The 12650-nt window shown below is 47.9% G+C and overlaps 1 protein-coding gene across 7 annotated transcripts in view; it reads left to right on the top strand.

Moving 5' to 3' along the window:
* Positions 1-11786, top strand: part of Bcorl1 (BCL6 corepressor like 1) — a 64391-nt gene extending 52605 nt beyond the window's left edge. For all 7 annotated transcript variants that reach the window (XM_023718854.1, XM_023718857.1, XM_023718855.1 and 4 more), the window contains 3 exons: positions 4563-4640; positions 5707-5860; positions 9813-11786. In XM_023718854.1, the coding sequence (XP_023574622.1) occupies positions 4563-4640; positions 5707-5860; positions 9813-10095 (515 nt within the window). In that variant the 3' untranslated portion in view covers positions 10096-11786. The remainder of the gene's footprint in view (positions 1-4562; positions 4641-5706; positions 5861-9812) is intronic.
* Positions 11787-12650: the final 864 nt, after the last annotated feature.

Here is a 12650-nt window from a genome sequence, read left to right as displayed (position 1 = left end):
TGTCTAGCTGAGGTATTTAAAGAGTTTTTCATCCCCAAGCCACTGCCAGGCCAGACTCTCTAGATTATCTTCATCTTCCCCCAGTGGGAGCCTCACTAGGCAGAAAATGAAGGTGAATCCCTGTAGGATACAGGGGGCTTGGTTTTCTGCAGGCAGAGGTGGGCCCAAGGGTTGGGACTGGGCCTCCTGGACAGCTGCTCTGGCTTTGTACAAGACCCCTATTCTGGAAGAGTTGTTTGGGACGCAAGTCTTCTAGGTGTACAAAGGATCGTCACTATTTGCAGGTATTCTGCAGTGCGTCCTTTCGTAAAGCAGAAGATGCTGGTGATTCATCCTGATTGTAAATGTGGATTGTCTTACATCGGGTTGACTTCAGGCTTCAGGTGAGGCCCATTTCTTCCAAACTCAGGAAGGACAGAGTTGCACTCCCTCACTTGTTCATCTGCCCCTCCATTTGTTGAGCACCCATTAGATTCTAGGTGCCATGCTGGGTGCCGGAGGCCAGACAGTAAACCCTTCCTACCTCATTTTCAGGGTGGGAATTCCAAGTGGCCCTAACCTTCAAGAGGCCTGTGGTAGGCTTCCCCCTCAGGAAACTGATAGCCAGACCTGTGATTGATTTACCTTTGACCCTTTGAAGAAAAGAGCATTATCCAGGCCAAAGGAAAACAGAGTTGCTTGGCCTTGTCTGTGGGAAGGCATGCTGAGGATGGGGGTGATTGTCTCAGTCTGGTTCGGAGCACCAGAGGCCCATCAGGACTGCCTTTCCTTCTGCCGATGAAAGGGTTAACAGTTTACCACCGAGGTCACTGCATTGAAGGGTTTTGTTTTTCCTGCCAGAGACCTTTGCTGTATGACCCCGTGTTGAAGACCACTAGCTTTTTGTTTTTCTCTCCTTTCATGTCGCTCATCTGGTGACTTGGCTGGAGGTGGGGGGGGGGTAATCTGGCGCCCTAGGAAACACACAAACTTTGATGGCTGTGGCTCACATGGAGGTAAGAGGCTCTGCTCTTACAGCGAGGCCCTCAGGTGCTTTTCTTTTTGTTTTGAGGTAAGATTCATGTAAGATAAAACAAATTATTGAAAAGCAAACAATTCAGTAGCATTTAGTGCATACGTTACATTGTGAAACCACCATTGCGCTCTAATTCCAGAACATTTTAGCAGCCCTAGATGAAACCCTGCCTGCACCATGAAGCTGTTGACCCCTTTCCTCTTCCTCTCTGTGCCTGGCAACCACCATTCTGTGCTCCGTCTCCATGGATGGAGCTATTGTGGAGGTTGTATATAGAGTCGCACTGGCTGGACCTCTGTGCCTGGCTCCCTTCCGGTAGTGCACTGGTTTCAGTCATTCCTGTTGGTGACTGAGTAATGGTCCAAGGTGCATATGTCCCCCATTTCCTTTATCCCTTCACCCACTGATGGACGTTTGGGCTGTGTCTGGCTTCTAGCCATTGTTATGAGTGCTGTTGCTGTGGTCCTGCATACAGAAGTACTTGCTTGATTATCCATTTGCAGTTCTTTAGAGCATAGAAGTAGGGGGAGGATCGCTGGGCCCAGGGCACTTTTTCAATGAAAGGATAGGAGCAAAGCTGGGGGCAGGGATAGGGAAGCTCAAGGGAAAGGAAAATCACTCTTGCTTCTGACACTATGTGAACACCTATGAGGTACATATATCGGGGCTGCCCCGGCAGGCAGGTCCAGAGCTTCTCCTGTGTACTGCTCCTGGGCCTGTTCTAACTTTGGCACTTTTGCACCTGCCAGTGAACCTGGGGCTACCTTGGGAAGGCAAGTTCACCTGCATGAGGCAGACATGCAGCTATTGCAGGACTGGAGGAATGTGCCGGGGGCTCCAAAGGCAGTTCCTAGAGAGGAGCCCCAGGAATGTGGTGAGCTCCAAGGCACTCTGACGGAACCCTTGTGTGACCTCTCACAGGGAGGGGCTGCCCGTCTTATGTTCATGTGTTTTGGCATGCTGGTTGGGCAAGCTCTTAGAGTCTCACTTAGCTGAGATACCCCCTAGCTGTTAAGATGTGCCTGGCATTGGGCTGGGCACAGGGGAAGCAATAGTGAACAAGACTAGCATTGTCCCACCTTCTAGGCTTTGGTTCTCTTTCCTTTGTCGTCCGTCCGTAATCCCAAGCACAGGGTTAGACTGGAGTAGAACTCTACCTGACAGATGCTTCTGGGAGGAACTACTGCTGACTCCCTCAAGTGGGTGAAGGGACAAAAGAGCACAGAAGCTGGCAGTGTGAAAAGATCTGACATGCATTACTGAAGGTTTGCCATCCTGGGTGCTTGGCATTACTTTGAAAGCTTCTGTCTGGCTGCCTTTCCTACTGAAGCAAACTGACTGCTAGAAGAAGGCAAAAAATGAGTGACGTTGGGTAGTTCTTCTGCCTTCCACTGGGGAGTTGACTGCCCCTCCTTTAAGAATGGCTGCCAACTTCCTCCAGGCGTCATATCCCCTATGCCCTTTGAACTCTCCTCTCCTGTAGTCTAGGTGTCACTTAAGGGCTGATGGCTACAACACACAGTGAAGTCGGTGGCCTCTGGACAGCGCTGGGCCATGCATCCATGTGTAGCACAGCTGACTTTGTCATGAGAGCCAGCAGGCCTAATTTTTGTCCATGTGGGACCAAGAGGTGAAACAGTTCCCCTGGATGATGTCCAGCTAGGAAACAAGAGGCTGAGGGTGATTTGAGATCCATCCTTAGGGCCAGGAAGTGAAAGTTGTTTTATTGTAGTAAAATACGCACAACATAAAATTTGCTATTCTAGCTATTTTAAAGGATATACTTCAGTAGATAGGACATTCACAATATTGTACAGCCCTCACCACCATACAATTTCAGAACTTTTTCCTGCCCCTGTTAGGAACCACTGTCCATTCCCTTCTTCCCTAGCCCCTGGCAACCACCAATCTGCTTTTGGTTTCTATGGACTTGCCTGTTCTGGATATTTCATATACATGGGGTAAGGTAGCGTGGCCTTTGTGACTGTCTTCTTTCATATGGCATTATGTTTTCAAGATTGGATATGTGTCAGTATTTTGTTCTTTATATAGCCTCTTGTCTCTAGGGCTGATCAGTTAGCATCAATGTTATAACATGTATCAGTACTTCATTCCTTTCTATGGCTAAATAATATTCCATTGGGTCAGGGAGTTGGCTCAGTAGAAGAAGTGCTTGCCTGGCAAGCGCAGGGTCCTGAGTTCAATACCCAGTACCACAAAATAATAATGATAATAATAATAATAATAATAATAATAATAATATTCCATTGTATAGATGTGCCTAATTTGTTTATGCACTCATCATGGATGGCTATTTGGGCTGTTTCCACCTTTTGGCTGTCATGAATAGAGCTGTTACTAAAGTTCATGCCCAAATTATTGTTAGAACACCTGTTTTCAGTTCTTTTGTGTATACACCTGTGAATAAAAGCAAAATGTTTTCTATGAGGATAAACCTGGCTATTTTCCCCATGATTTTTAAAGACAAAAGAGAAGAAATTACACTTAGTTTTCTTTTGGCGCTGGGAATTAAACCCACAGCCTTACACATGCTAAGTACTTGCTCTACTACTGAACTAAAACACCTGCCCCCAGCCACTTATCTTACTTTAATACTTTCCGGAAAGCTTGAACTACTGGTGCTACATGCATAACTCCCATCAGATGGCTTGTACTGCCAGAGAGGACTGTCCCATGCCGCCCGAAGGGACAATCATATATGCACCACTGGTGATTCAGAGCTGCCCCGCAGTGAGACATACGAATTACAGCCCTACTGTGGATGTATTATAGACAGGTATGGGGCTCATGCCCCTAGCTCCAGCTACTTGGGAGGCTTGCTGGGCATGGTGGCACACACCTGTAATCCTAGCACTCTGGAAGAGTGAAGAGGTTCTCAAACTTGACCCTAGCCTGGGCAACGTAGGATTTAGTGAGACCTTGTCTCAAATTAGAAAATGAGGGGGGAGGCACAGGAGGGAGATAGAGAGAGAAATCATGATTAGATCTGTTAACATTGGAACCAACAGGGAATGAAAATGCTGGGTGCATCTAGGATTCTGCGTGCAGAGGAATTCCCTATTCAGTTTGGGGCAGGGGTCCCAGAACTACATGCCTTAGGGCTGATGTGTATGAGAGGGAAGAGGCTGGGTGGGGACTAGAGCTTGCACATGTCGCAGCTCCCTCCAGCCAACTGTTGACATTAAGGAATGCAGACACAGTGTTGCCAAATGTGATTTTTTTTTCTTTTTTGGTGAAAACTTGGAAATCCAGATTTTTCAGTGAAACCTCTAAGTTCTAAACTGTTGGAGGTTAAATGTTTTGGGTTTTTTTTTCCTATTAAACATTAAGTCAGACCCCAGCTGGTTGGTGAGCTGGATTGGCTGCTGGCTGGTGCTTTGTGGCCTTGGCCCAGAAGCAGGAAGTGGGTCGCTCCTGGCCCCTGCCTAGGCACTTTTTCCCTCCTCCCATCTCCCAGCCACACGTGCATGGACAGCTCCTTTCAAGCCTACTGTCCTGGTCTCACTGCCTTCTCTTCTTTCCTCAGATCACCTCTCGGATCTTCAGGGCCGGGCAGAAGGTGACCCAGGTGTATCCTGGGACTTCTACAGCAGTTCTGTGTTGGGTAAGCTTCAAGTGGGAAGAACCGTACCCTTGTCTTCCTCAGAGCCTTGTGGCTCAGAGGTTTAGGATTTGGTTTGAGTGTTACTGCTTCTTCTCTAAGATAGGAGTTGCCCTGTGGAGGTAATGTAGCCCTCACCTGCAGTAGCCTCTACAGACCGCTTCAGCCCAAACTCTAACCCTTCCTTCTACCAGATCCTGAAATCATTTTGCCTGAATCACAGGACATAACACTGATTTAGACACAGTCATCCCTCCTTAGTCTGCTACAACTCCCCACCACAAGTACTTTTCAAATTCTCTCTCATCCAAGGTCCCTTTCTCCTCCCTTACTTTGTCTTTTTTTTTTGAGACAAGGTCTCTCTGTGTAGTTCAGGCTGGCCTTGAGTTCACTGTGTAGCCCAGGCTGGCCTTGAACTTGTGGCAATCTTTCCTCAGGTGTGTACCACCAAGCCCAACATCCCTTACTTGTTTTAATCCCACCAGAAGCTGATGTCCTCAGCTTTCTAGCCCAGGCTTCCTTCACTCTGAAGATCAATATCTTTGTCTACAGTGGGCCAGGAGCTAACAAGCAAAAGGAGCCCCCACCCCTACGCTTGGACAAAGCTGGGGCAGCCAAGGTTGGGACAGAATGCAACAGGCAGCACCCAAACGCGTGGCTGGGGTGCGAAGCATTTGAACCCCAGGCTTTGCGATCAGGCAGGCAGGCTGCTTGGGAAAGCTGCAGGCAGTGAAGGGCAGGTGTTTTCACTTTTTGCTTGACTGCTGTTAGTAGCTTCAGGCTTCCATCTCCTACAGCTGAGCAGCTTGTTCTTCATGTCACTTTCTTTTTCCAGTCAGAGAATGGAAGGATGCATTGAGTTTTGGGCCACAAAATATTTCTTTCCAGACCTAGAACTTTTACCCATCCTCCCAATGATCCAGGCCATGGGATTAGCAACCCTTGGGCCAGCAAAAGACTTGTGGCCTTGTCACTTATCTCCTCAGCACCCCTTTGTGTCCCTTTATCTGGCTGGAGCATTTCTTCTCTTTAGCTTTGTTCATGTAGTGGAGTCCTTCCCTCCTTACAGAGCAAAAAGACGGCTTTGCCTGTGACCTCCTGCACAATCCCCCTGGGAGTGCTGATCAAGAAGGAGATGATGTGGAAGAGGATGATTTCATGTTTGAGCTCTCAGACAAGCCTCTTCTTCCTTGCTACAACCTCCAGGTGTCAGTGTCGCGCGGGTAAGTGTTTGAAAGAGCTGTAGGGACTGAGTGTCTACAGATCTGGCAACCCCTGAGCCCCTCTTCTGGGAAAGGTAAATCTCTCTGGGAGGAAGCAAAGACTGGCAAGTAAATGCTGGAGCTTAGGAAAGGACCAGCCTGATCTCCCAGTCCAGACTGAACATAACTTGTGTTCATATTAGAAATCTGTGGACCTCTAAGTCCAGAGTATGTCTGGCAGCTGCATACATTTCCTGAATCCCTTTTGTGCATTTGGGTGTACGAGATTATCTGAGAGATATTTGGACTGAAATTTATTAGAAATTTATTAGAAATCTATTAGAAATTTTGGAACATTTTTGTGGTTTCTGGGGACAGGCAGACACAATATTTGCAACTGAGATTCTCAGAAAAGCCGGGACATATGGTTGCCATAGCTGTGGAGCCACCAAGGTCCTTAAGCAATCCTCGGCCTGGTTCTTTGAGCCCTAATGTTGGCAAGGTGATGGCACGCATGCTGCTAGCGCAGATGACTGTGCATATGATAATGGGCAGCACCTATGTGCAGAGGCTAGAGGCTAGCTGGCGCCCAATATTAGACAGGACCCAACTGGGTCTTTCTTTGGTGATTTAGAAGGGAGTTCAACAATCTTCAGGGCTATAGTTCTTGTTGGGTTTCCCTCTACATCAGCAAGTGGACATGCTGCCTGGCAGAATGAGAATGCAGGATCAATTTCCCTTTGGTTCCTCCACCACTATTTTTAAACAATGTTAAGGATTATTTTTCCTTGATACCTGTTCCTTATTTGTAAGGTTTTACATGTATTAAAGGTAAGGAAACAGGGCTGGGGAGATGGCTCAGTGGAATAAGCGCTTCCCTGGCAAGCACAAGGGTCTGAGTTCAATCCCTGGTTCTGCCAAAAAAAAAAAAAAAAGGTAAGGAAAGAAACATGCTCTGCAGAGTGACTGTAGGCCAATTAAAAGCATGAAAAGAACACTCTACAGGGTGAGAGCTGACCACTGTAAAAGAGTTGAGTGACTCTTAATACCTGTATTTAAAATATCAGACTTTTTTCTTGAGATGGGATCTTGCTATGTTACCCAGGCTAGTCTTGAACTTACGATTTTCCTGCCTCAACCCTCCAAGTAGCTGGGATTACAAGCATATGTCACTGTGCCTGGCTCAGTAAACCCTATTTTATTTTATTGTTTTCGAGACACTATATAACCTAGGCTGGGCTTGAACTTAGCCTCAAGCCCTGGAATTATAGGCTTGTGCCACCATGTCTAACTCCCAAGCCCTATTTTAAAACCCAGTGAACTAGCACAGCATGCACAGGATAGGGAGTGGGGTGACAGTTTAGGAATGCATCTAGTGAGTGTCTCTGTTTATGACACTAGACCCTAGGCCCCATTTCTTTGCATACCTTCCCAGTGGCCTGATAAGAATAAAAATAGCCTATATGATGACACTTGGAGAGATCAAGTTTCAGGGGCTTTGGTCCTTATTCTTCTGGGCAGAAGCTGATCCCTGAGGACAAGGCGGGGCCTCCAGGATATAGTATTGCACAGTGAATTAATGCCTCCAAAGTGTCCAGCACCTCCTCTGAAACAGGATCTTGGGGCCACAAGCAGTAAAAGGACCAGGGTAGGCTGCTTTAGGTACAGACTTAACTCAGGCAACGAAGGGCCGTGTGCCACTCTTTGAGCCAGGTGGCAGGCAAGTTGTCAGCTGAGAGGGGCTACTGGCGAGGCTGCCTTCTTAATGTGCCATCCTGTGGCACTTGTTCTGAAACTGCCCTTACCCACTGCTACAGCACAGCACAGCCATGTTGGGTCTTTATTTAAATGACAATGGAATACTCTTCTCTGATGAAACTAAACAAAAAAGGGGATTCAAATGAAGGACCTTTTTGTATCTGTATATTCAAAATAGGATAGATACACAGCTAGTTTCTCTTAATTCCATGAATAGAAAGATTTGTTCTAATAGTGTTTGTGGACAGGATATCATGTCTGCATCTTGTACTATGAATAACCACTAAGAAGACAACAATATGCAATGTATTAATTATTGAAACTGTCCTACTAATTGGTTTTGAAACTGTCTCATTGCTATTTGTTTCTCAATAAAATTATTAAAAAAAGAGAGAAGTGCCTTCTGGATCATCGAAGCATGACTAGATTCTGAATGGCAGCAGGAATGATTTGAAGGGCTCTTTTCCCCCATTCTTTGAAAGTGATGGTCCAAGTCAATGGTGTGAGTGGTCCCTTTCTCTTAGCCTAGAACACTCCATCCTTAGTCCCATGAAATAGCAGAGCTCATGTATATTTTAAGAATAAAGACTGTAGGTGTAGCTAGATGTTTTGAGCACTAGACAGAACATTTGATTTCATAACATGTCTTAAGCAGCTGCACTAGGTCAAACCCTGATGACCAGAACATAGCTCTGGCCTTCAAAGAATCCAAAGTCTAATGCAATAAACAGACAAATATATAATGACTCTAATAAAAGACCAAATGTTCTAAGCAGGCTTATAAAAAGCTCAAAAAGTTCAGAAGGGTGTCAATTGGAAAATAAAAACTTCCAGTCCATCCTGAACTCCCCATCTGTAGGGCCCAGAGAGGACCACATTTTATGTTGCTTCTGTAGCCCTTCCCACGTGCCTCTTTTGGAAGTAAGGATTGAGATAGGGGTGTGGAACAGGCACCAGGAGGTTTTGGGGGATGGGATGAGCACACAGTCAAAGGGGACATGGCATCTGAGCTGGGCCAGGAAGGACAGAAACATGGCATGGCATGAGCAAAGCTACTGAGCCACACAAGCTCAGGAGGTTCAGAAAGCAGGAGCAGTCCTACATCATGAGGCTGGCTGGTGGGGTCAGCACCACAGTGTGTGTTGGGGATTGTGGGTGTGGCAGAGATTGGAGTTGAAGAGATCAAATAGAATCATCATTGGAAGGCCTTGTTTAATATCTTGCTAAAGAATTTGGAGCTTTTTTCTGTAGACACTGGGGATCTGTCGAAAGCTGTTTAGGGACTGGAGTGGAGAGTCAGGTTTTGTTTGTAGAAAATTCATTGAAACAGAGGATCCAGTGATGGTAGGAAGGGTGCCCAAGAGTGATTCTGGAGAAAAGGAAGCCAGTCGGGCTTGTAGCACATGCAGCATAGTCCAGGCCAGAAGAGTCCAAGGCTGGAGCCGGCAGCCCTGGAAACAGAGGAGACTGACACAGGAGGCAGTGTTTCTTCCTGCTTTAGCCAATACGCTGCCGGCCTGTGAGTGGCCTCTCTAGCACCCCTCCCAGCTGTGCCCCGGCTGCTGCCCATTCTGGTGTGCTTCACAACAGCAGACTGGCTGTAACGTGAGCCCAGCCTGCACAAACGACAGTGCTGCCTCTGCGCTGCTGCTGCTGGAGAACAAACTTGTCTAATGCATTCCAGAGCCAAACACAAATGCCTTTTGGATTACCCTCAGTTTAGGCCTTTCTCCACAGCTCCCTTGCTGCTGAGGATCTTGGAGAATGGGGAGGCCAGGGAAACAGGAATGAGAACAGGAAAGGGAAATAAGACAGGGTCTGCAGAGGCAGGGGGTTGGGAAGATGTGGTCTTGGCGCATAATAAATCCCAGGTCGTGGACACAGTCAGAGTCCTGCAGATGCCTGCTAAGAGGTTTTGGTTCTGGCAGGCCGGTCTCCCTCCTGCTCACTCTCCTTGGAAGAGCTCAGGCATAGGCTGAGTGCTCACGGATACCTAGCTGGGCTAGGAGAAAATATTCACCTCAGCCTTAGCCACAGAGCCTGTGCTTTAGTGGGGGATAGCTAGACTGGCACCAAATCTTATTGGGAGGACCAGGAGCCAAGTTAGACTTCAGGGGTCCCTCACCATCTCTGTCCATCTGCAGTGCTTCTGTCAGTACTGTCCAACTCCCCTGAGCCTCCCTTCTTAACTCCCACCCTGCCCTTGCCTTTTCAGGCCCTGCAACTGGTTCCTCTTCACCGATGTCCTCAAGCGGCTGAAGCTCTCTTCAAGGATCTTTCAGGCCCGGTTTCCGCACTTTGAAATCACCACCCTGCCCAAGGCCGAGTTCTACCGGCAGGTGGCCTCCAGTCAGCTGCTGACCCCTGCTGAGAGGCCTGGTGGCGTGGAGGACAGATCTCCCCCAGGCTCCTCTGAGACTGTGGAGCTGGTTGCTTATGAGCCTGAGCTCCTTCGGCTCCTAGGGTCTGAGGTGGAATTCCAGTCTTGGAACAGTTGACCAGGAAAACAGCCCTTCCCTGTTCTTTCTCCTCTCGAGTTCACCCTTCCCCCACCTCCCATGTTCCCCACCGAGCACCAGACTGCAGAATGAGGCAATAATATGGACCAACAAGAAGCCGCCTTATCAATGCCAGCATTAGTGACTGGATTTTTTTGTTGTTGTTTTTTGGTTACAGTTAATTCTCATCGCCCTGTCATCATTGTTTGTTGTGGTTGGTGATGGGGGTGGAAAGTTGAACTCCACGTCTGAAGACAAGAGGTCCCGGGGAGGGGGGTGTCAGAGGTGGCACCAGGGTCCCTTGGACTGTCATCTTTGCATATGACCAAGACCAGACATGGGCCTGCGTGGCTGTATCGTGTTCAAGGAGAAATGAGAAAATCCCAAACCTGAGTGCCCCCTCATACCCGTGTTCTTCTGTCTTCCATAGTATTTATTTTATTAGTATTTAATTTGTATTGTTTCATTGGTTTCTGATAAGTCTGTATCACTGTGACGATTTGAGACAACTTGTTGTATTGAGGGACTTTCTTTACCTCCTTTCTTTTTCTTTCTTGACAAGCTTTGGGGCTGCTCCCTTCCTCTGACAAAATTCTTCCCAGGTTGCTTTCTCCCTGGGGAGGGGCAGAGGTGAGCAGGGTGAAGAACATTTGACGAATGATGCTGGCTCAGAGCTGGGGTCTGGGTGTAAATCCTGAGGCTTTGGTGCTCCCCTTCCCCTGTCAGTTTCTCTCCTCCCTGTCCTTCACAGCAGCCCCGCCATCTTGAGATTGGTGTTAACTAGGGAGAGGAGAATTGGGTGAGGGGTGTATGAGTTACTCTGCTAAAGGAGAGTTGAGAACGGGCCTGAGGGCTGAGGGTGCCCCCTCACACCTTCTCCACTGCTCCCTAAAAGGTGCACAATGCGGGGTTATTCTTTCATCTTTCACCTGCCCCCATATCCATCGACCCTGTCCTTGGCCTCCCCTCTTCAGATACTGAGCCTCTCACCTCCTAGCCCTCAACTCCCATCTTGAGCCCTTTCCAGCAAGTACTGCTCCCCTCCCCGCTGTTCTCTGTGGGACTCTCTGGAGGGCCCTGGGCCTGACAGCCAGATGTGACATCAGGCATCCATACTTTCCTAGGCGAAGGTGGGAGACCAGTCTCCAGCCTGGCCTCTGCTCCTGCTTGAGGACTGGCCACAGGCTGAGGGTGTGGCTACACCGGCCTCCTCCAAGCCTGTAGTGCTGGTTGGCAGAGAAAGGAGGGGAGAAAGCAAGGAACTTGGGGTGCTTCCTTGTCCCCGCTCCCTCTATAGCGTGTCTTTCCCTCTCTCTTATTTTTCTACCAATCGCTATTTTTCCGAACAATCCTTGTAGAGTCTGTACCATCCGAAGGCAGGAGCGCCTCACTGTGGCTGGCTCTGGTGGAGATGGTACAGTTTTATTGTACAGGTGCTAAACAACAACAAAAGAAGAAAATGGAAAAAAAAAGCCAGTTTGAGGATGGGACAATCTGTTCTCTGGAGGCTCCTGACCCATTTGGGAGCATTGGTGGTTAATTTTCTTTGTATTGTGTTTGTTCTTTGTTCCCTGGGGGAATTTCTGGGCCCCCTTCTGTAGGACTGCTCCCCAGCCCCTCATCCTGCCCAGTTGGTTTTGAAGTTGTTCTCCCTTTTTTTAAAAAAAACTAAATATATATATATATATATGTATAAAATATATATATATAAAGTTGAGGGGTTTTGGATTTTAATTTTTTGGTTTTGGGGTTTATGGTATCGTGTGGTTTATTTTATGTTTTATGTTTGCCTTTACCTTTTGCATTGGGTGTATATTTTCGCTGCCCTTTATGTTTCATTTTAATCAACTGGCTGTGGAGTCAAAAAAACACTTGCATACTGAAAAAACGTGTCAGGGCCTCTGTCTCCTATCTCTTCACACTTCTCCCCCTTGTGCCTTTCTAGAGGTTACCATGCACCCCACTAAATGGGAAATCCCCTGATCCTGCTTGGAAGTTGCGGCCCCAAAGGCCACATTGGTTGAAGCAAGGTAGAGGCTCATGAACATTACAGTTGGCATATGATCTGGAAAGGAAAGGAAAAGCAGGGGCAAATCCGAGGGCTTGTGAGGGTCTGGCACATTGAGAATCTGGATTTGGTTACACAGGTGGGGGTGGGGGTGTGCAAGAGTGCCCCTTGTTCCTTATAGGAGTTGCAGGATGGAGGGGAGAAGGCTGTGGGGGGGTAACCCTCCCTGAGGCAATCACCTGCCTGCCTGCTCCCCTTCCTGACCTGGGCCTCCAACTGGATACATGCTCTGCTCAGCTCCACTCAGCGCCTGCCCTCACCTTATGGGTGAGGAGATCTGTGTGTCTGGCAGGAGAGCAGTCTTCCCCAGGAGTAAACTGTGAGCTGCTTTTCTTGTTCATGCCTCAGAAGCTTGCCCCAACCTAGGTCTTTCTACCCAGATACAGGAGACTTCACTGCTTTTGAGTTGCAGGATTAATCTTTTTTTTTTTTTTTTTTTGTGGTACTGGGGTTTGAACTCAGGGCTTTTCACTTGCCAGGCACGCAC

Source organism: Octodon degus, unplaced genomic scaffold (genome assembly GCF_000260255.1).
Source record: "Octodon degus isolate 3935 unplaced genomic scaffold, OctDeg1.0 scaffold00063, whole genome shotgun sequence".
Lineage (NCBI taxonomy): Eukaryota > Metazoa > Chordata > Mammalia > Rodentia > Octodontidae > Octodon > Octodon degus.
Note: the sequence above shows the minus strand (reverse complement) of the source record. Positions and strands in the feature narration are given on the sequence as shown.